The sequence below is a fragment of the Strix uralensis genome, chromosome Z, assembly GCF_047716275.1.
Source record: "Strix uralensis isolate ZFMK-TIS-50842 chromosome Z, bStrUra1, whole genome shotgun sequence".
Taxonomy (NCBI): Eukaryota; Metazoa; Chordata; class Aves; order Strigiformes; family Strigidae; genus Strix; species Strix uralensis.
Window position 1 is genome coordinate 26,720,044 of NC_134012.1, and position 24,205 is coordinate 26,744,248.

The window sequence follows — 24,205 nt, forward strand, 5'->3', positions numbered from 1 at the left end:
TAATGTAGAATGGGAACAGTTTCCATGCATATTAGTAAAACACTTCTGACAGCAGGATGCTTGCTGTAACAGGGAATTCAGGATACTGCTCACAAACTATTCACTGAGTAACAAAACAGTTCAGGCTGGAAGAGGCTTCTGGAGGTTGATCTTCTACAGCCTCCTGATCAAAGCCTGTCCCATTGGATCAGGTCACTCAGGCCCTTCTCCTGTCAAGTTTTGACTAAAGTCTCCCCCTTACTGTTCTCCTCCGGAGGCTGAGCAGACTAGCTCTCTCAGCACCTCCTCATACACCATGTGTCTCAATGTAATCATCCTAGAGACTCCAAACTGGACTCACTCCAGCTTATCAATGTCTTTCCTGTATAGGGGAGCCCCACACTGGGCACAGCAAACAGGCACTGCAGTGGAAAACAGTGGAGGGCAACATGGAACATGTGTCTGGTGTGCAGGATACAAGAATAAAGCTGGGCTTGGGCAAAATTTGTGACTGTGGCTCAAAAGTCTGCCAAGGAGAAAGAAATGACCAAGGAGAAAAAGTAACTAGACCTGATAGCCTTATACTATGAGAAGGCTAGCCTGGTGGATGAGGGGAGAGAAGTGAATGTATATCTCAACTTCTGTAACAGTTTTGACACGGGCCCCCATTACATCTTTGTAGACAAACTGTATAGGCGTAGGCAAATGGATATACCAAGGTGTACTGAAAACAGCTGAACTGCCAGGCCCAAGGTGTTCTGATCAGCAGCACAAAATCCAGCTGGAGACCAGTCACTAGCAATGACGCTGGGCACTGATCATGGTCCAGTACTGTTTAACATCTTCATTAAAGACATGAATGATGGGGCAAAGTGTACCTGCAGAAAATTTATAGATGATATTAAATAGGGAGGAGTGGCTGATGGAACAGATTGGTGTGCTGCCATCCAGAGGAATCTTGATAGGCTGGAAATATGGGCTGACAAGAACCTCATGAAATTCAACAAGGGGAAATGCAAAGTGCTGTACCTGGGGAGGAGCAACCCCCGGCACCAGTACTGACTGGGGGACAACTGCCTGGGAAGTAGCTTGGCAGAGAAGGACCTGGGGCTCCTGGTGGACACTAAGTTGAACATGAGCCAGCAATGTGCCCTTGCAGCACACAATACAAATGGTATCCGGGGCTGCATCAGGAAGAGCACTGCCACCTGGTCAAGGGAGGTGATCATTCCCCTCTACTCACTGGTGAGACACACCTGGAGTACTGTTTCCAGTTCTGGGTTTCCCAGTATAGGAGAGACTTGGACATATGGCACAGAGTTCAGCAAAGGGCCACAAAGATAATTAAAGGACATCTGATGTATGAGGAGAGGTTGAGAGACCTGGGACTGTTTAGCCAAGGAAGTCTGAGGTGGATCTTGTAGTTGTGTATAGGAAGATTCACTTAAACATAAGAAAAAACTTTTACTCTAAGGATGATCAAACACTGGAATTGCCCAGAGAGGTTATGGAGTCTCCATCCTTGGAGGTAATCAAAACTCAACCAGACATAGCTTGAGCAATCTGCTTTTTGTGACCATGCTCTGAGCAGGAGGCTGGACTAGGTCATCTCCAGAGGTTCCCACCTCAGCCATTCTGTGTGATTCTGTGCATGATTTGTTTGACAGGGAGGAGTCTGGGATGAGAAAAGAAGGCACATGGGTAGCAAAAAGGTTGGTTCACGAAAATAATAAAAAAAGACAAAGTATACAATCAGATGGAGAACAAAAAAGGGAAGAATCTTGTGATGTCCACAATCTTGTAGTTGTGCACTCCTGCTGACGGTAGTGAAGGTAACCCGCAGATCCAAGCTCCCCCCCAATATAGGAAGGGACTGCCTTGGACTCTCCATCAGCTCCATGTCTGAAAGAGTTTGGAGGGTAGGGTGGACAAGGTGGGAAAAACTTGTACCTTGATATTAAGTGCAGAAGGACAAGTGACAGAACTGCAGCTTAGTAGTACCAGATTTCCGTGAAGTAATGTAATTATGTTTCAGTGCTAATACTGATAATAACCAATAGAATTTTCAGTCAAATCACTGCAACTTAGAGTGATATAACTGTGAATTAACACTACTAAGAATAGTGGTGTGTTTATTAGCCAATTAATGTATTATTGATTCCTTAGAGATGTGCTGCTTAATCAATAAACTTCTTAACTATGAGTTATATCAAGTCTCCAAACTAAGGTGGGAGTACCACATATCTGCTGCTAAGATCACTATTGAGTGTTTTTAATCAGCTTACTTTTTGTACTGAGAAATGATAAGAATTCTTAAGACCTTACACCTGTTAATACAAAAAGTATGTCAGAAACTGAAATGGAGTAAGAAATAAAGTCACAGTATCTTCAGAAACTGTATGGAGTAAGAAATAAAGTCATAGTATCTTCATTCTGTTTCTTATCAATTGCAAGATCAAGCTGATTGTCAGAGTACATGAATCACTGTCAAATACAATATGTAATGTCATAATATTTAAGCTCTGTAAGATAATTATGATGGAGAGTTTCCAACGGTCTTTCAACAAAGATGATTAACAACATCTAAGAATTAAAGACAGCTAATAATTAAAAGGTAATCCTTAATTAGAATGAGATTCTGAGATTTTAATAGAATCTCAACATGGGAGGAGGGTCTGTATTCCCAACCTGGTTTCAATACACTCTATCAGGGTTATTAAAGGACCCATTAAATGTTTTGAGTCACTTTATTGCCTCAATAAATCTGGAAAATAGCCACTGAAAAATAATTTGACATAAAGAATAATTTACAATAGTTACAGAATAAAATTACATTAACGTTATACCCAGTGGTACTCTGTAAAAGATCCAGGAATCCATTCCTTAACTGTTGCTATAGAGACCACTACTACTTAAAGAAAACTGTCCACTTCTTGCAGAACTACTCTATTAGCATTTATGTCATAGACTGTTAATTTTAGAGTACTTCATTCAGGCAATATCTTCCAGTTTGCCAGACAAAATGGAAACACTGCTTACAACAGCATACCATTTGCTTAGGAGCTGACAGGGTCTGGAAAGACAGCCATATTTTTTCAAAGCAGCACATGAGGTATTCACTGACAGGGCAGCTTGGGAGAACATTTCAGAGCAACTCAAGCAGCACTAATGAGGAGATGGTTACCTACACTGCAGGAACATGCCCAAGCCAGGAGATGCTGGTAACTGGAACTGACAGGTCTCTTGTCTTATTTTCATTCCAACATAATGTGAAAACAAGGCAGTTTTCTCCCTCCACCCTCCACACCTGGAATTTGCCTTACTTACAACTTTACAACTTAAACACTGACACATATGGTGGATAAGGAGAAAGAAGGAAACAGGGGAAAAAAGGTAAACGAGTCATCTATTTTCATCACTCAGTCCACTGGAAAACTAGTTTATTAATAACATACCATGCATTTGTTTTTAGTATCTGAATCAAAGCTTGCACTGTGAATCACCATCTGGCCCAACCAAATCAGCCACACACTGCTAAACTCTTAATGTCTTGGAGACTGCAGAGTAGCTAACAGTTTTGCATTAAGCGACTCACATAAAAATGGAGGGAAAGAACACAAGGAGTTACTTCCTGAGCTTCTAGTGATCCTCAGAGCTCATTTTCACTTTCAGTTATTGCTTTCATATAAAGTGACCAATGACTAACACACAACTATCACAGACAGCGTATCTGCACAAGTGGCTTCAACCACCCTTGCACTTCACAAAGTAGTCAACATAGTCAAAGCTCTGGACAATGTGTTTTTCCTCTAACAATGTTTTTCCATTGCAGTCTTAAGACAACCTGAAGCATTTACAGCAAGCACTTAACTTTGCAAAATGAGGAACATAAGGCAAATATCTACTTTTACTTTTCCCCTAAGGTGTTCCTATACTGCGTGAATCAAAACACATAAACAGCTTACCTGATCCGCCATATCAAGTCTAGCTTTGTGATGGAGAAGAAAATCCACCACCGACATATGACTTCTCGCAACAGCAAAATGGAATGCAGTGCGCTTCAGCTGAAATAAGCAAAGCTTTGGTTGTCAGGTCCATAATACGGTTTTTCCTTATTAACAAATAGACACTTGCACAGTTCTCCTTCGACAGCCATGCTTCATCTTTATCTGCGTTTTTGTTCCCTTGGATAGAATTTAGGTACTGATCTTAAAGATTTCTTGTAGAACCAGAATGATTTAGTTACTCTATGTAGTATTATCCCTTCACTGAAACTCACTGAAATGTCAAAGAAGAATTAAGGAATCATATACTGCCTTGAAGAGATGCACGCAGTACAAGAAGCATCCATGTTTACTATTTTATTACATGGTTTGATTTGAAAAGCTGAGGACTAAATTTACGCAATTAGATTTGCTTTTGGTATCCTCCTTGCTTTTGATTGTATCTCTGCAATGCATGATGGGATTCCTCCCTCACCCAGTGTTACTCACCTTTCTAGACTGAGTCATTATCTATGTAAATGAAAGCTTCCACCTTGCAAACAGTGAGTAATTTTACACAGGTCAATAGGCTCCATGCTTATCAGGAATACTTGATTAATTTTTCATTCAAGTAATGAATTGTGTGAATTTAAAAGGGATTGGTTAAATTGAATTAAACTTTAGTGGAGAGACTTTTGCTTCCAGCTGAAGTGAACATAACTGGGTTTAACATAATTCACTGAGAGTTTCCATACAAGGATATATAAGTGATTCTACCAATTAACTTTAAAAGTCAGTTTAAATTTGTTTGCTTATGCTTCTATGTAGATCAGCTGATTTATCCATGTATAAGTTTAAATTTACAGCTATATGTGTTAAAAACATAAAAAGGTGGGATTTATGGCATGCATTTATGTCAGAAAAAGTATCTTGCACAGACATAGTTCTGTCAACAAAACTCACCTTTTGGCAGCCTTGCTTATTTGGCTTGGGAGTACAGGGGCAGGAATGATCAACATGAAGAAAAGAATGGTTTTGCCAGTATAAGCTACAAGCACTAGGGGAATCAATCAATCAATGCACAACACCCACATGGTTATGCTAGTAAAACTCTTACACTATAGGTCTGATTTAAGGATGACGGAGTAAAGATTCAAACTACTGGACTGGAAACTTACTTAGTTTAATTTCCTAAATTCTGAAAGCAATAAAGAAGCAATAACTATTTTCTAAGTGACTTTTTAGAGTACTGTGTAACTGATGGGAACACTCTCATTGTTCAAGAGTTTACTCAAAAGAAATTTTTGTCTCTCTCTCTTTTTCACAAACAAAACAAGGAATGCACCTGTACTATCTCCTCAATTCCTCAGTGAGGAAAAATGCATATGGACATGGGAAGCAAGTTTTTTCAGAACCCATGATTAAGTAACATTGGATGTTCATGGGTAGATGATTTATACACAGCCACTGAGGGAAAACTGTTCTCCACAACTCCCAGTTTAATACCACAGCCACTCCACTGCTGTTGCACTACTTCTCACATGGAACACAGCACTCTGTTACTGTGAAGTATACATCCTCAGATTTTAGGCCTAGAGCTGATGTCAGCATAAGAAATGCATTTTCACCTGTCTAGGGTAAATCTGATCTCAACTCTGCAACCAGAGCATATGATAGAATACTCCCGGTGGTTCCATACAAACCAAATGGTAATATTTCACACTTGAAATTTGTAATGCTAGCAGCGTAAATTCATTCTCAAAGTGACTGTGAGGTTAAGTCCTCCCACTCTGAAAGATGGGGAACTTGAGCAATTAGTCACCTAAGAACACAGAGTAAATATTAGAGTAGGGACCACAGTTCAGAAGTCCTTTGTTCCCAATGTGATGCACAGACTAGTGGCTAAATGCAAAGACCTGTGAGTTATGCTGCACAAATCCTACCATCCATACTAAATGTGTGAAATGTTTCTTAACCAGGTCCTAGCAGGCACTCCTGCAGCCTCACCACCTTGCAGTTGATGGGGCTAGCATGCTGGGATTCCCCCATACAACCCCAAGAAGTCACATCTCAGATCAGTCATCTGTCAGACGCTTCATACTCACCGCATCTACAGCATTTATGTTAACGTTTTTTTTAAACAGCTTTTCCATGGTTTCCAAATTGTTCGTTTTAGCAGCATATTGAAATTCTCTCTCGTCCGGCAATACTGTGAAAAAAATATGATGAAAAAATTGTATTACTAAAAAAACAGCCATAAACAACTTCAGGGATGATGATACTGTTCTTGCTTTCTGTTATTTGCCCAGATTTCATATTCTCATATAATGAGAATCATTTGTTTCTTATCACAGAAGTGTTCCAGGATTACATTTTTCTTATCTAGAGACATCTGGATGATGTTTCTAGTTTCAAATTTTAAGTGCAAATAGAGGTAGGCTTTTCACAGCATGGATGACCATTATTTGCACAGCTCACAGCAACAAGAGTTCATTTATGAAGCTCTTGCCATCAAAATGGGTCCCAAAGTATTTTAGAGGCATAGCAGTGAACAGTACAAACTGCAGCATTTTTTTCCTGTTCTTGGAAAAACTGCTCTGTTTTGAAAGAGAACACCCCACCCAAATACATAAAAATTTATAGCAGTAACCAAATGGTATGAACAAGCTGAAAACAAACAAACCAACCAATCAGGTTTTACGGGGGGGGGGGGGGGAAGAGGTGTGTATTTGAACTCAAAATTTGGTTACAAAGTGGAATTTACGGTTAAATTCAGATCTTCCTTTAACATCTCAACCCAAAAATGAACATCTGTTTGGTCAACTAAAGTAGCTGCAACATGCATTTAGACACCTAATATTTGGTAACTTTGGAAAATAAAATCCCAGTGTCTGATAACTGGTTTAGCTAACTTAGAGGTCAGAGTATTTCTCATGTTTCTATTCTAACATTTAATTAATCACTTAGAAATTAATGTAGCAGCTAAATCAGTTGCAAAAATGTTAGCAGGTATTTTTAATTTCCTATCATATCACACTTAAAAAGTTAATCACTTCGATATCTTCTGTCTAGAATATTTTGTCCTGAAAGCCACTTTTCCAGTGATATCACCAAAGAAGACACCACTCTGTTGAACTAGAAACTGCAGAAATTATCTGTTTCTTAGAGGCCTCTCATGCAAGTTCATCCTATAAATTCGTTAAGGCCTAATAAGAATACAGCTCGAAGTAAAGAATACAGTAAGACTGCAGGGCTGTTTCCAGTTGTCCTATAACATTATCCAAGCACCTCAAACAACAGAAGCATCCTCCCAAAATTCTCTGGAAATCACAGAATATTACTTGCTTGTTTTACAACATGGGGGTACAGCCAAAACCAAACCAAACCAAACCAAAAAGCAGTTGCAAATAAAAATTCACCCCTGGCAGCTGTGACAAGGAGTGTGGCTGACAGCAAAATCAGCATCAGGAACAGGGATCTCTGCAGAATAAATAATTTTTTTCGAGGTCTACAACCTAAAGATGCATCCAGCAGAGCTTTCCACTATCTTGATTTCAAACACGGGTAAACAAATGGTCGAAGGGTATCTTGCTCAAGGCAAATTTTTGGCAAACATGGAAACAAAACACAGGGCACCAATTAGCTGCAATTAGTTACAGTTAGGCCCCATTCATTCGTACTGACTGCTGATGAACACTTGCGCATGTATCTTACATGAGAATGCAAAGATAAATGCTGTTGCATCTCAGGACATTCAGGAACAATCCCAACAGTTTACTTGCACTGCCTTCAAGAAACAAGAGAAAATTACGTTTCGTTGCTGTATCTGCATTGGTAATGACAGTTTTGTTGTAGTTCTGACAAAGAATTAACAATGGATCTTTTCTCTCCTGTACACAAGTCATGAAACAGCTGTACGCTGTTAAAAAGAAGACCTTTTGCTCTGGGTGTGATCTTTCTTAGTATTCTCTCTCTCTCAACATCTCTTAATTCAGGAGTTAAGGACAGTGGCAATCCAGACACACCACAGCACTGACTTGCTGCACAACCTTTTGCTGCTTTTGCAAAAACGTTTTTTCATGCATGAAATGACAAGAGTATAGAGCTGTCAGACTACAGATTTATGAAAGACCTCTATCCAAGGTGGGGTCTCCAGGATTTGGCACAATCACTCTATTTTCAAGTAACAGCAGCAACCGATTATCTCTTTGTGGCTGTCAAACTTTTGGGGGCATTATTTTCTCTGGCTTCATACAAAATGTCTGATTTATTGCCCTACAGGTTATATAATAACTACATAATTATATTTATAATCACAAAATAGTTATATTCAATTATAACTCAATAGTTATATTCAATGAGCTAACTGAAATAGTAATTTTAGAAGTTGACTTCCTTTGTAGAGAGACCTGTCTGCGGTGTACTGAACATCCCACCATTTGTCCTCTCTTGCAAGGGCAAGGATGTAAAAAGATGCAGAAAAGTAAATCACTTCGTTTACTATCTGAAAACAGAAAGTCTTCCTCAACAGAAACTCAAGCTTCAAGGTACCTTCAATTTTTCTTTTCTTATGTCTTATTTTAGTGGCCCCAATCCGTCTTTCAGTAATACCACAAATAAGGATGCCTTCCAATGAAGTAGAAAAGTGCACCAGGGCTTTCAGTACTCATAGACAATGGAAATCTTTCCACCCACCCCACCCCCATTTTTAATCTCCTGTTGTGGTATCCACAAGATATAATCTGTCATTGTCTCAAAATGCACATGGAGAAAACCCAGGAATCTGAATTGGCTGAAAAGCTCCAAGAAGGTAAAATACGAAAATGATAATAATATTCATATTCAAATGACAACAAAAATTATTTTTACTCTATTGTTTCTAAAAATTGAATCATCTCTTCAATGGTTTGGTAATATTTTCAATGTTTTCTCTACTTCTTCTTGTTACTGGAAATAAAATTACCAGGGCAAAGTAGGTATTTTGTCAAGTCATTAAAATTTTTTTCTAAAACAAGCGTTTTCCAATTCAAAGAAATCATGGGGAAAACTACCTATTGAGTCCAGCAGTGATACATTATTTGTTTCTTCTCTTTATCTGTCCTCTTTGCCAGCCTGGAAGTGGGAACCACGGCCCAGGAGGACGGTTCCTGGCTGTCACGCCGCGATCACAGGACAGGGCCGTGACAGGCTGCAACAATTACCGCTCAGTTTCCACAAATAACCCGTTTTCAGTAATCGCAGCTCACGCCGGGGCAGGCTATTCTTTCACAAACCCGTCTGCGAGACGCAAGCTGGAGATCCCGTTTGCGTGCAAGGAGACCCGCAGGTCCTCCAATTTCTGTGTGCCCCCCAAAACGGGGGCCCGGATCGGTTGTGAAACTGTTGGCAGGTGCTCAGCCCCAGGGATGTCACCAACGCCAGCGAACCCCCTCGGACAGCTTCAGGGGTGCCGTTAAAGAGGGGCGCTGGGCAGTCTGCAGGACCTGTCCCTCGGAAGACAGACCTGCCAAATCTCAGCTCCCGATCCCGCATCCGCACGTCCTCGCTGACACGTTTTACTACCTATAGAGCAGCTCACGTTTAACCTCCTCCTTTCCCCCCGCCCGCTTCCCGCTCATTTTTTTTTCGCTTGGCCGAGGCAAAAGCGGGGTCCGGCTGTGCCCCACCGACCCGTCAGCCCAGGGGGCGCCGCCCGCGGCGAGAGGCCCGCGGCCAGGGCTGCCCGCCGGCTCGGCTCGCTCCGACCCCCCCGCACTCACGGCCGTCATGGCTGGCTGCCGCGACCCCCCGCCTGCTATCCTCCCCGGCGCGGAGCAGGCGGCTCAGCCCCTTCATCGCGGCCCTCGGCTCCTCTTCCTCACCCACGGGAAGGAGCCCCAGGTCAGGGCGCGGAGGGAGGTGCCCCGCGCTGGCCCCGACAAACCGGTTAGCGGGGCAGCGCGTTGCCCGAGCACACCCCGGCGGGCCCAGCGCAACCCTGCGGGCACGCCTGCAGCGGCAGCCCGGCGCTCAGCCACACCGCCCGGAGAGGGAGAGGTGCAGAGCAGCCTTAGGAGTTTGTTTTACAGGAAACCAGGAGCTAAATACACAGAATTTCTTGGTACTAGCTAGGCACCGAGCAGGGTTATCCCTGCACAACCACCCCCACCCCCCCAGGTCTTCTCTAGCAGGCAGCCTTACGTGAGTTTGCACCTACAAATGCACACACAAGACAAAAAGGTACCCCGGCTTCCTCCTGAAATGCTTAACCAAGCCATCGCCCAAGCGAGGCGCTTTTGAAAGGCAATGCCACAACTACACCGGCATAGACACAGGGAGCCCTCCCAGGCGCCGCGGCACCGCCGGGGTCTGGGGGCTGCAGGGCGAGGGGCGCTCGGGGGACTTCCTCTCATTGCTGTCAACCGGCGCTCAGTGGACTGGAGCGGGTGACTGTCCCTGTGCCCCTGCAAACTTGACACTGCCTTGGGACTCGAGAGACTGGGGTGCTTCCACCGTAAATCTGGGCAGAAATTCGCACGTGCAGTAGCAGTATTGATCCAATCACAAGACTCTTCATTTTGAGGTAGACAATACTTCGATTTTGTCCAAGTCCAGTCAAAATCAATACACACATCCCAAAAGTTCAGTTTTTGTCAACTCACATAGAGACTCATCTAATCTATTTATCAATTTATCTCGAAGTCCACTGTTACTTTGGTGTCACTTAAACCAGCATGCTATTTCATTTCACATAGACAACGATTTTCTGATATAAGGTATAAAAATTGTTTAAAGTGATTTAGCTAAATTTTACTTTAAAAACAGCCTTTGATATTGCTAACATTTAAAAATAAACATTGGAAAAGCATCTTCAAGAATGCAGGACTAGCAGTATTCAGTCTTACACAACTGAAGCCACATTTGAGTTCCTTCACTATTAATTTTTTCTTCATAATTACACAGTCATCTTAACTTCCAAGATTATGAACACTGTACATGTCCATGGTAAAGTTAATCTGAAAGACTCAAAAGAGTTTGTAAATTGAGCAAATTTGGATACAAACCATAAACTCATATTCTGCTTATCATACATTAAGAGATTTCACAGTTTTTTTCTCCTTTAAACATTTTTGATACAGTCAGGCTGTGATGAGTAAGAAGCTTTACACTTGATACACCTTGGTCTGATAAGGCAGTTTCATCAACTGTACTTCCAGTAGATGAATGTTACTCAGCTGAAAAAAAACCTGAAAATAAACCCAGAGTGAGAAGTACAAGTAACTGATTTAGCTGTAGCTGAATCACAGAGGTTTCACTTTTCTTGATTCTTGTGAGTCAAATGTTCCAGCGAAACTCCTTGAGAGTTTTAATTCTGTATGGTGGCTGGGCTAGTAATACAGATCCACTGTTTGCAACATTAATGCTCCTTTTTGAAATGAGAGACAACAGGGAACTGTGGAAAGATTAGGTTGCCTACAAAGCCAGCACCAAAGGAGGAACAGATTTGCAGCCTCATACAGGGCAGAACTTATAGGGTGAATCTTTAACCAGGATCATGATTTTACAGAGTCCGGAAACACCAGCTGTTAGTTTCCAGTTCTAATTACTATCACACAATACACACACAATTCACAGTGTATCCCTGGTCTCTTTAACTAACTTTGCCAGTACACCTATACTTCATGTACTCAAACTTTACAAATAGTAAGTTCATCACATTCTTTAACCACTTCCCCACAGTCTTGACCCTTTCAAATGGCCCCAGCAACCTGCAGAAAAGACTGACACAGAAACTAACAAGAGATGCAGAATCCAGACAAAGTGCAGAGCAAGGGAGTACTGGAATATCTTCCTCACTTGCCTTCAAAGCTCTCTCTCTGCCAGGAACTCAGAGTATTTTTAAAAATATTTAAAATAACAGTAGTAGTAAGTACATAAACAAGTAGAACCAATAGAAAGAAAAAAATGTAAGGTAGGACAAAAGCATGTTGAATAGTGCATAAAGAAGAAAAAGGAACAAGCAAAAATTATGTCCTGTAAAAGTAGGTGAAATCTGAACATACAAGTCAAGGTAGTGAGTATTATGTTTTTAAACTGTGTACTTTTATTGAAAGTATGAAACTCCACAGGATTCTGAATCCCACGGTGCAGGAATTGTTAGCCTGTGCAACTGCAGCACCTTACAGCTCCCCTCATTCCCCCCCTCATCCCTTATGGTTACAGCTACCTGTTGCCACTTGCCTTTGTTTATGAGTAGTAATTAGAACAATGAAATGGCGACGCCCAGTCTCAGCAGGTGCTCACATACAAAAATAACCATCAGAAAAGACACAGCAGAGATCTCCACACCACCAGCTGGCCAACAAACTTGGGTACTTGGAGACTGCTCCCTAGGCTCACTTGCAGGCAGTATGATTCTTGATGGCTCCAATCTTCTGCTTGGATCTGCACACTACAATGTGAGAGACAGGGATGTGATAAACCATCCCAAAAATAATTCCAACATGGATCAAGCTACAGGCAGAGCAATTCCAGCCCAAACTCTGTCCTGCTGATGTTCCTGCCTGTTACTGACACTTCAAAGTGGAACTTCAGCAGCTCTGAGAAGAAAACAGCGTAAGCCAAAGTATGTATATATTCCCAACTGGAAAGTTTCTAGCAATGAAGAGAAAATTTTGAGACACCCAGGACAGACAACTAATAAACAAAATTGGTCACCGTGATACCCAACCACAGTAAGACATTTTGTGGGCAAGATATTTCAAAACTCAAAAAAAAATGCAGATATTACTGTAGATAGCAGTAAACAGATTCAATAGGAAAATGCTATTCTACAGTCTAAGTTTTTGGGTATTGAAGATTTACAAGACAAACTCAAGCAAGTCTTGTTCGTAGTGGGGTATCTCTACATGTCTGTACATGTCTACATAGCCGTCTGCATTCCCTTCTTCAGAAGTGGTGGAGAAAACATTATGATCAAAGAAATGTCATCCTTTTTCTCTTATCATTCATAACTAAAAGAGAAATTCAAGATAAAGTACATATATCTACCTTAAATAAGAGAGATACTTATGCTGCACAAAAATTCTCATCCGCTGCCAACCTAGATCATTCACATGCTTTAGAGCATTGGATATAGTAAATGTGGAATGGCTCACACACAGGAAATAATTCATATATTAAGTTAAACACAGCCATAAAGAAATTTCCAGATGCCAATCAAAACAGGTTTTAAGTTAAGGTCAATTATATAACACACACACAGAGAAAAATGCAAAACAAAAACATTGCTTACAGTCTTCAGAAGAACTGAGACAAAAAATAACATGACGGAAGTTTACGACAATACTTAATCGTGTACTGAAGACCTTCAGATAAAAACAGTAATAAATGTAGTATAAGAAACTATTAATGAATAGAAAAAAAAATACTGCATTGCAGTAAATAATTCAGATGGAAAACATTCAAATAACCTCACTGAGCGCTTTCTGTAAACACAATGAATCACCTTTGCAAAAGGCATATTTTTCCACACATCTCAAAAGACAGACATTTCTGGCTTTAGAATCATACTGTGAATTTTATTTCCACATTAACTCCAACATACTCCACAAGTTTTAACTTCATGACACTCACATAACTATGACACTTTTTTTTTTTTTACACAGATGGTAAGACAACTTCCGAAGCTAAGCCAAAAAACTAACTTCATTTGTTCAGGCACTTACAGTGGTTTACTTTTTGCTAAGTAATGTATATGTAAAAATACACGTTTTAAAGAAATACACACAATGACAAGGTAACACTTAGATTCTACACTTTATTGAATCAGAGAGATAAAAACTAATACAGGAGCAGGTGTTCACTTTATGAAGAGCAGTACTAGCTTAAGTCATTGTTCCCTCAGTTGCTTTTATGTCTTTCCTAGCAAAAGTTTCCAGCTCCCACCTCTGTGAACAGAATGGTTCCTGCTGAATGCTCACTGACCTGGTTTAGAAAAAGTCAACTGAGTCAGCTTACACAGTCTGAACTAGCCCAGCTGATTTGGTCCAAAGCAGATAAGGGAGCACTGACATGAATTCAAATGACAGAGCTGTGGGTACAGTGACATCTCGCAAACAAATAGATTAGCAGGAAGAGATGGTGAAATCATTCCAGCAAGTCTGGAAACAAAAAAGCACATTCTGGACTTAGCCGGGGCATCTAAAACATACCGGGTACACATTTGTTTAAAAAACAAGCAAACCCCAAAGTGCTTCCAATACAGTTAAACAACAAAACAGATGCTTCTATAGTAGCCACTTCTTTTAAAGATTTTGCAATTAGAAAGTTTATATTTCATACAGGGTTTGACATAATTTGTATAACTTATAAGTAATATGCTGTCATCATAAATTATTTGCCTCATAAATATTTAATTATAATAAAATGTCTACATTTAAGCAATTTAGTGAGAACAGCAAAAATTTAAACAGTATTTTAAATATTTGCACTTTATAACTTCCTCCTTCCACATATGCACTCATAAAATATTGTTTATTCAGAAATAAGAAATAATTTTGAAGAGAAAGATAGGTAAACAATAAGAAGGTTCAGCATCTTGCATATCTGCACATCATTCTTATTATTATTGCACCACAAGACCTTTTATTTAGAGGAAATTTAGTGCTACTGACCAGTAACAATTTCACAATTGCGAAGAAAATTGAAGTTCTCAGTCTCTTTGGAAAGGCCAAACATCAAACAGCATTTGTCTGACTAACCTGGAGGAATTCCTCTCTCATCAACAGGTTTATTAACATTTTTTAAATCAGTGAAGTCATCCTGTATCTCATCACAGTGAGTCCTTCAGGGCTGGTCCATCAACTCTTACTGAAGTCATTTTCAGTGACAACAATGAAAGCTTAACTGTGCTCTAAATTCTTGCTCTTTTCCTTTGAAACTGTGAGACCAATCAATTTTTGTGTCCACGGAGAAGACAGATATTCATAAGCCAAAATCAAGCAACCCAGCTCTTCTTTGTTATCACACAGCTAATACAATTAAATTTGGTGTTGAACTGTTCAAGAAAGCTACTATGGCTACCACAGCCAATGCAACCAACAGAGAAGACAGCAGGTCAGGTGTGGGAAGAGGGCCTTCGGTAAGCACAGTGTGGCACCCTAGCTAATGATTCCTGGTTTCTAGGGAGCTTGCCCTACAGGCTTGCTCAATGGCAGCTCTAATCTCCCTGTTCTGTTTGTTGAACAGCAGACAGAAGTCATGAGGCTGCTCGTGACTCTAACAAAGTTCTACATGTTCAATACAAACAAAGTTAAAGTGCTAGTGAATTTTGATTCTCAGAAACAACTGGAAAAAAAAAGTATTATTCTCAAAAAAAAACCCCAATTACCTCAGTTGTACCTCTTTTACCTCAAACATCATGTTCTTCATTACAGGCATTCAATGACTCCAAAGTGACAGGAACCTGAATTCAGCCTACCACCAATGCTTAACTAATCTGCAATCATAAAACACTTTGAAAACTTCATATAGAATATGTTGCTACGCAGTCATTTAAAAAACATTTCAATTGTATGCTTGGAATTGCTTGACTTGGCCTTTTTTGATACTGACTGTGAAGCTTTTAGTCCAGACCTAAAGTCAAAGAAAAAAAAAAAAAACATAAAATGTATACCTACGCAACTTTTACAACACTGAATATTTTTCTAAACTTTATTATTTTAAAACGAGCTCTGTACTCAAGTTTCCAGAAAACCCTTACCTTTTTGCTCCTTGTGATGGATTTGTGCATTGCTGTCCTCTGCTTAAACCTCCTAAAAAGTAGTTGGAAACAACCAAAATTAATTACTTCAAAAAAGGATGAATGCTTCAGAAACTACATACATGGCAGAACTTTTAAAAGAACAGGTTTTGATAAAGCTTTTCTTACTTTTTTTTTAACATAAACAAATTTAATCTTTCTCAAGGAGTAGACATTTTATTATCTGCAGTTTGAGCACTGTAGTATTTATTAAAGTTTTTAAAACAGAAAAACAAAAAGCCTTTATTGAATTCTAAGGGATTAATTTGAACCTTGTTAAGGTTTTCAGAAATATTTCAGCATATCATAGTTGATTTTCAAGGTCGTTGTTGAAAACTGTATTTTTAATTTTTTTATCCTGCAGGGGAAAAAAGAATCTTTGCCAACAGTAAGTTTTTCATTTAAAACAAAGCCTGTTTCCACATGTAACAACAATACTGCTTATAAAATTTTTGTGCAAAAGATTCATATTGTAAGTCTTAACTGTGTTCTGATAATTTGAGCACACTAGCATTTTCATTTCTTCTTATAAAGCTCCCAAGTTAGATGAGGGATACGACACTTTAAGCAGGTATTTAACTACCTGCACACTTCCTCTATTCTGGCCAAAGATTAACTCTTCATCAAAACCAGAAACTACTTGAGTAAATATGCTACTGGTTTGGCATGTTACAGGTGCAGTTACGTGATGCATTTTGTTAGATGTAAAACATGCTTGCAAGTTCCTGTCTTTATGCTTCAGTTCACCACCTCTCTGGTTTTGCCAGCACATTACATAACGGAACTTTTCTGTCAACTAAATCTCTGAACCAATCCAGGTTGAATATGTTTTCATTGATTTCTCACTTAAATCTCAGTGGCCTTACAAACATCCTTCTGAACATGGTCAGAGGTAGCAAACATGCCATTTACAGAAATGAAAAGTAATTCCTATGCCATTGCCACCATTGTGGCGAATGAGAATGCACTGTGTAACTACCATCACTTTCACAAATCTATTTTGTCATGAAAACTGATTTTTTTTAAATAAAAATGTTCACTCCTACACAGGCCTTACTCAAATGAACTTGTTGCAAAAATCTCAAAGCCCTGAAAAGTTCAAAGTACACAATTACCAAATTATTTTAATTGTACAAGCAGATCATTTGGATACTCAAATATGTCCTAATGTGCATACTCACCAATTGTGTTTGAGTTTTCCATATTATAAGTCTTACTGGGAAAATCTTTTTTTTCTGTCAGCTGCTTGATAAGGCCTTTATTTAAGCAGACATCCACGTGTCTGTTAAATGACACCAGACTGGTGGTTTTCTGTTCTGAATTACAAACTGGACAAACAAGAACACTGTCTTCTTTGGCTTCAAAGAAACAGGATGAACTAGTCTCTTCTGCATGTTCAGTCTTTTCAAAATGGTCTTCATTGTCTTGTGAAATTCTTTTGGGGAAGAGACACTGTTTCATACACACATTTCTAGCAATATCACTGAGATTGCTAGGCTGTCTTTCTCTGTGAGGTTTGTCAGATATTACCTGACTGAATTTTTCTGTGCTACTGCTAGTAGAGTTGTCAGATATACTTGCAGACTGGTCTGTTCCTGCTAATTGATCTGGTTTATTTTTTTGACATTCATCAACATTTTCATTTTTAAATTGTGGAAGAAAGTTAAGTGTATTTTCTCTTGAATTGTCATTCTTGGATATTTCCATGGTATCTTTAACAAGAGTCCCACCGAGACACTCATCAATATGCCTATTAAGCTCTTCCAAATTATTGCTGCTTTGCTCTTCAAAGCAAACAGGACAGGTGAAGATCTTACACATACTAGAATTCTGTAACTCTGTGACTTTCTTTGTTTCTTCCACAAAATTTGCTGATGATTTCCTACCATGAAAGACCTGCTTACCTACAGTTTCATTTGGAGAAAGATTCTCTCTGCTTAGTTGCCTTGCAGCTCGCTTTTTATCAAAAAAACTCCCTCTGGGAGATGTTTCTGAAATTTTTGTGAAATATTCTTGGTTGGACTTCCCTGGCTGAAGCCTTAGAAAACCAATTTCTTTTCCTGATTTTAAGAAACTCGTAATACTTTTCTGTTGGTACTTCTTCTCTTCTTCACTTAGAAATCCTGATACTCGTACACCTAATGATGAAAAACAAACTTATAATACCTATTTTACAAGAAGTTGATACTAATTCTTTTGAGGTATACCTCCACTCAATAAAAGTGCATTTTATCTCTAAAGGGAGGCTATACCACCTGCCAATGCTAACAATGGATCACAAGGTCTATCCAATTTTAGATGCAAATACTTGCCCAACTATATTATTAATTTCAATGCCCATGAAGTTTTAACTGATTGCACCGTAACTTGAGGCTATGAACTTAATACAGTTATATAGAATTCAGTCTGAAAGAGTCTTGCATAGTTTCCCCAGCAAAATATTCTTTTCTTCATTGCATTCTAATACCATAGACAAGTAAGTTTTATGTATCACTGAATGGTTCGAGCAGATTATATAAGCACCTGCAACACACAGGTCAATCAAAACACAGAGTTTACTTTTGACAGAAATTTTCAGATTTCTTGAAGAACATAGCATCTTCAAATCTATAAGCACTTTTATTTAGTGTTTGTTTCTAAAAGAGGTTATGGACAGAAACTACCTGTTGCTGTGGTGCAAAGCAGATTTAAAAGCTCTCTTAAGGCAGCAGAACTAAGCACTGCTATATGTTAAGATTCTATTCTCATGTTGTTCCAGGGCTAACAGGGGGTAGGAAAAGTACAACCTCAATTAGTAAGACATTCCTGAGTCACCATTCAGATACGCTGCAAGATCTAACTCTAGAAAGTAAGAATGAGTTTGAAATCTTTTACCCATAAGTCTTATCCGTAAAGGATGAGGAGCAATGCTATCAATTTCTGTTCCCAACAAGTCTTTAGCAACAGCAAATATTTCCTCCTCAGTAGAAACGGAAGACAGCACAGTTGAAGCTCTTGTTTTTACTTCAAAGTTCACATTCTTTAGCTTCAAGGTAACAGTTTTACCCTAGGCAAAAAAAAAAAAAGAAGAAAAAGGTTAAGCATGTAATTTACAGCACAGAAACAATTATTATCTAGCATCTATATAAGGGCCCTAAAGCCATGGTCAAGACTGTGTACGGCAAGGGGCACTGCCAAGAATTTGTCTGTAAGATTCTGCACTTGCTCCTAAACTGCTGCCAAAGTCGAATTCTCTGAACTGGGTCATTTGGCTGTGGTTCCCAGCAGACCATCTGCCACCAGTGCATGTTCAGTAGATTTCATGCTCTGGCTACAGTCACAACTTCTACCCTGTCTACAAAAAATTATTTCCTCACTTGGAAACTTTCAGTGCCAGATATCTTAACTTTTCTGGGAAAACTACTAAGGATGTGTAAGTGATATTTAATTAAGGATTGTCTGAAAACTTACTTCCTCCTGCATGGTGCTATCAGAGACACACAGCATCTGTGTTTAGCACAGATAATCCCCTGGCAACACCTTCCAAACCATCTGTGTGATTTAGTGTGTCCACCTAAATGTAAATAAATGGCACTCCTTTTGTTTGGGTACCTTTGTAAGATTATTCCTTTGTCCTTTTTAGCTGATGATTTCCCTTTCAACCTGCCATCTTTTGAGACAAACTTTAATGGCTGAAGAATACTAATCACAATTCTTTTATGTCTTGAATGTTGTACTTGTACTCCTTGCTTTACCGTGAAGACCTCCATAGAAAATATGAACTGTTCTTTCCAGATAATAAACAAATTTGGAGAGAAGGAATACAGGGTCCGTTCCTACCATTCAGACCATTCTATGGTATGAATAACTTGTCAACCATTATGGACATGTGAACTTCTTAAACTACACTACTGGCTATTGACTGGATCCTGTATGAATACGGGAGAGAGACACAATGTTTTAAATACATTAATATTACATGATTGACTAAAACACAGCTCACAGACAGTCAGCTTGTTTATAAACGTTGCTTTGTATATAAACATTGCTTGTTTATAAACATTTACTTGTTTAAAAACATTGCTTTTAGCATAAAATGTTTATAAGCTAAATAACTTGATTATTTTATTTTTTTCCACGCATTACCTATGTTTTTTCTGCATTACTAGATAGCCACCTGAACAATGTCAAAATGCTGCCTGAATCATTCTAAACATTTGCAAATTAAAGAACAGAGACTTCTGAAGATAGATTGTATGGTACGATGCTACTGAAAGCATTCACACTAACACTGCATTTAGTAAGTCTGAGTGCAAAGTGTTGTCTTTTTGCAAGTAAACAGAGAATAATATAAATACCTTAAGTCCCTCTTTCTGTAGCTCTTGAGCAAGGTCTCTGCAGAGTTCTTGACACAAGTTGTACTGGTCTTCTGCTGTGTTTATTTCACTGAATGTTCTAAGATAAAGATATTACTTTTTTTTCAGTATGAATCCTAAAATTTGTTCAGTGGCTGCCATCTAAAAGTATTTTTTGTACACTTAAACAAAACTACATCAGAAGAAGGTTGTATAGGTTTGGGTGTTTACTTCAAGGAAAAATTAGTATTAATATGAATGTTATACAGCAAGATTTGTGTACATTTATGTCTTTCAAAATGTTTGCAAAGCCCTTCAAATAATGAAGTAATTCAGCTTTCAATTTTTCAGGCACTATTTGAAAATGCATCAGGTTTAACATCATCAATGCCTAAACATTTGCAAGACAGAATACTAACACCAACTGAATTCACGGACCCAGCCAAGTTATTTGTATTTAATCTCCTTTGCACTGTGCTATGTAACATCAGAAGAAAGAAAGGATTACAAAGTCAACATCAGAGCCAAGTATCAGAAATAAATAATGCAGATGCTAAGGAAAAGATGCCAGCTTGGATAATGTTGTTTAGCCTCAGAAGAAGAAAAAACTATCTTCCTGCCACAAACGTTACTAACTGCCTTTGCTAGAGCTTCTTAGCAGGGGAATTAAAGTATTATTTTTTTTGTTCTACATCTGCTTTTTAGTAATAACATGAGAGGAAAGGCTACCTTCAGTTAACAGTGGTTTTAAGAGAAGCCGGCAGCAAAACTTACAGCCACCAGATGCCTTTGGAAAGGTCTCACAGATTCACTGTTTCATGCCAGGCTTTATATTTACAAGTGTAAAGTCCCTATAGTCACACTGGATTTCACATCTCTAAATTATATTCATGTTTACCTGATTGCATTGAAAAGTCATCCTCTATTATGATTCACATTCCCCTAAGAACATTTGCATGCTGCCGAAGTAACGCAATATTTTACTGTGGGTCCCATGCCATTATCCAAGGAGTAACTCATGTTATCCTGGCAGTGCTGCAGTGATTTACGGCATTGCAATGCTGTAATAATTGGGAAGCTGCAAAAAGTACCAAGTCTGGAAGGGGCAGGATAGAGAGAATGATACTTCAGGCAAGTCTCTTCCCCCATATAAACTAGTTTCACGATCTCAGCAGCCCCTTGACATCTCTGGTCTAAAACTGTTTCCCTTAGGGAAAAAAGAAGGAAGAAAGAAAAGCACCAGAGGCACGAAGGTACCCAGTACTGGTCTGCCTGCAAACCAGCACAAGACTACAGCCATAAATTTCTCAGCTCTGGTGGTACCAAACCTTATGGGGCTTACTTAAGCTGCCCACAGCTATCAAGTCTCAACAGGAGTATTTTCTTATCTTCTTTTCTAGGAAGAGACAACACATGAGGGCAGGGAAAATCATTACAGTGCTCTACAGATTCTCCTTGCAGTATTTCCTTTTTAAAAATGAACTTGTGGAAACGACATACATCACCTTCTTAAGGAACTTTACATTGGTGAAAACTTGTTCGGAAATGTAACCAATTTTACTTAACCATGCAAAATTTTTGTCTGCTTTGCAAGTCTACCTTATGCTGTATTTGCTATGCATGTGACTGCAGGCTACTAGACTGATAATTGACATTAAACTGGAACATACAAAAAAATTCCAGCCGTTATATATTTCCACCCTATATTATGGCTTTATTAAAGACCACTTCGATGCATTAAAGGCATTAAGAGAATCAGATGATGAAAAAAGAGAACACACAAACTGACAGAAGTACCTCCACTATATTCTGAAGCCAAGGAAAAAAATAGGGAAAGCTTGAATCTGATTTAGTGAGCTTGTTGTATGCGTATGTGTTAAAAAAATGGATACACACAATGAAATTACATGACTAAGAAAAGTATACGCTACCTGACATTAAGTAGGTTTAGTGATTAATGTAATTTTTTTTCAATATCAGAGGCATACCTTTCAGTGCTCATACTTTTTCTTTCTCCATCCCTTTAAAAAGAAGAACAATTTATTATACTCACTTTACTTAAAACTGTTATCTTTTCAATAAACTCTGAGTCAACCAATCATGCTTCAGTAACAGCAGTCTCTTCTATAAAATCTGGATGTTAATTTTTTTCTACAAATCTTGTACATCAAGTTTAAGGAAGTGCAAAATTGAGAATGTTTTTTCTAAAAAATCTTATCCTACCATAGATGAAGTAAAGACACAGATCAGCCATAGACATCAATAAACAGTTTGTAGAAAGTAAAAACCAAAACAAAACCCAACAAAACTCTCCTATCAGGAGTCTTATTTAAAAACAAAACTAACTACAAATCCTATGCTGCCTTACCTAGCTATAACTGTGAAGCACTGCTATAAAAATCCTGAACATACTATGTGTATTAGAATAATTGTTCATCTGAGGAATTAGTTTGCTTTCTGTCTGAACTATTGCCCATGTTAAGGGTGATGTGTTAAGGCTTTTTTTGTTGGCTTGTTTCTTTCTCTCTGGTTATAATTAAGCATTTAACAATTCTTCTGGGTATAAGGAGTTCCTCAGAGCATTTTCTTTTTAGGTCCTTCTGTTTGTAAGTATTGGAAATAACAAATTCGGTATTCTCAGCTTTTTATAAAAGAAGGTGGCCAAAGACAATGATCATAAGATGAACTATTTACTAAGGACTCAGGTGTTCATACATTAAGGGCTTGCTTTCTCCACACTAAAATCACTGAAATCAAGTTGGTACTAATAAAAACAAAACCAAGAAACAAATTTCTTAGACAACACCATTTAAAATGTGTTCCCTTTCACAATGATAATCTTGGCTTATGAAATGATCTTTTTTTTTTTTTTTTTTAAAGTACTGGGAGATTTCCCAGACTGTACTACACCTATACAGGGTGAATAAGGGGAGAGAGTGCACCAAGGTTGCATTATCTTAACAGAAACAAGTATATGGAAAAACGCATTTTATCTTTTATCAAGTCACCTTCACAAAGTCAATCTGACTGCATGTTTTGTTTCAAGTCAACATATCTCTGAAAAACAAAAAAAATCCAACACAAAGATTTGTGCTAGCATATTAATGGTCTACAAACTGCTAACTGTATATATTATTTTGTAGTCAAATGGAAAAAATGGAAGATCTATAACTGTCAGAGAAGTAACAGGAATAGGTCTTTCAGAAGTACGTAAGACACTTTGGAACTCCTAATGAAACCAAATCATTGTCAGCCATTTAAAAATTTAATTTCAGCACTTTGAGAAGGATAGAAGGATATTTAAGTAAGGAATATTTAAAAGAAAGGACTCAATCCTAAATTAAGACTCTTGGTTACACAAACAGCAAAATGAAATGTTGGGGTTTTTTTTTTTAAGAACAGGTGTTCCATGTTTGTATCCAGGACAGGTTTAGAAATTATGCCTATTATTGAAAAGATGGTATTCACCAGTAAGACTGATTTCTCCCCACCCAAACAGGAGGCTAAAAAGCCATTAAAGTAGTATGAACCTTAAAGGAACAGATATAAAGAAGGATATAAAAATCTTCAGTTCTATTCCAGCAAATTCACAATATGTACAAATTCACAATATCACAAATATGTACATAAATACAATAGGAGACACAGAAACTTCACTCACTTTCATTAGAAATATGACAGTTTACCACCAGAGAAGATCAGATACCAATACAATTTTCATTACACTCAAATAATAACAAAAAACAATGAATGTATATTGTTTTTATAGAAGAAACAGGACTGAACACCTCTGCTTAGGACAATTCATTTCTCTTTAGCTATTGTAGTAATTATGAGGTTATCCTAAATGATACTGACTTGACTCCTTGTCATGCAGTAACACACAACTTCTCTGACAGACTTTTTGGACTTTATGTATTAGACATGTCTGTATAAACTTTTGCTTTGTCTGTTGTGTGTATCTTAGCCCTAAGTATAACAATAACAGCTATCAGAGATATTCTAAAATATATTAAACAAGTCAGATTTTCATAATATTTGTCAATAAAATAGGTCTTAAAATCTACAGTATGTAACATACACAAGGAAAAATTTAGGAAAATGTAAACGCAGGAGAAAAAAACCCA

The 24,205-nt window shown here is 38.4% G+C and overlaps 2 protein-coding genes across 15 annotated transcripts in view; both read right to left on the bottom strand.

Moving 5' to 3' along the window:
- Window positions 1-9,921, bottom strand: part of ANKDD1B (ankyrin repeat and death domain containing 1B) — a 32,148-nt gene extending 22,227 nt beyond the window's left edge. For 5 of the 6 annotated variants that reach the window (XR_012627071.1, XM_074856003.1, XM_074856004.1 and 2 more), the window contains exons 1-3: window positions 9,722-9,921; window positions 6,068-6,171; window positions 3,945-4,043 (exon numbers count right to left, since the gene is read on the bottom strand). Coding sequence is in view for 5 of the 6 variants with exons in the window: in XM_074856003.1 (XP_074712104.1) it covers window positions 3,945-4,043; window positions 6,068-6,171; window positions 9,722-9,797 (279 nt within the window). In the remaining variant the exon portion in view is untranslated. Of the gene's footprint in view, window positions 1-3,434; window positions 3,494-3,944; window positions 4,044-6,067; window positions 6,172-9,721 lie in introns of those variants that run through there. The other variant, XM_074856006.1, reaches the window with a different exon arrangement.
- Window positions 9,922-13,747: 3,826 nt separating this feature from the next.
- The window catches only part of POLK (DNA polymerase kappa), a 36,358-nt gene continuing 25,900 nt past the window's right edge, over window positions 13,748-24,205 (bottom strand). For 7 of the 9 annotated variants that reach the window (XM_074856869.1, XM_074856868.1, XM_074856871.1 and 4 more), the window contains 6 exons: window positions 22,067-22,099; window positions 20,082-20,178; window positions 18,619-18,790; window positions 16,926-17,882; window positions 15,706-15,757; window positions 13,748-15,578 (listed from right to left, as the gene is read on the bottom strand). In XM_074856869.1, coding sequence (XP_074712970.1) covers window positions 15,494-15,578; window positions 15,706-15,757; window positions 16,926-17,882; window positions 18,619-18,790; window positions 20,082-20,178; window positions 22,067-22,099 — 1,396 coding nt within the window. In that variant the 3' untranslated portion in view covers window positions 13,748-15,493. The remainder of the gene's footprint in view (window positions 15,579-15,705; window positions 15,758-16,925; window positions 17,883-18,618; window positions 18,791-20,081; window positions 20,179-22,066; window positions 22,100-24,205) is intronic. The other 2 variants (XR_012627197.1, XR_012627196.1) reach the window with 2 other exon arrangements.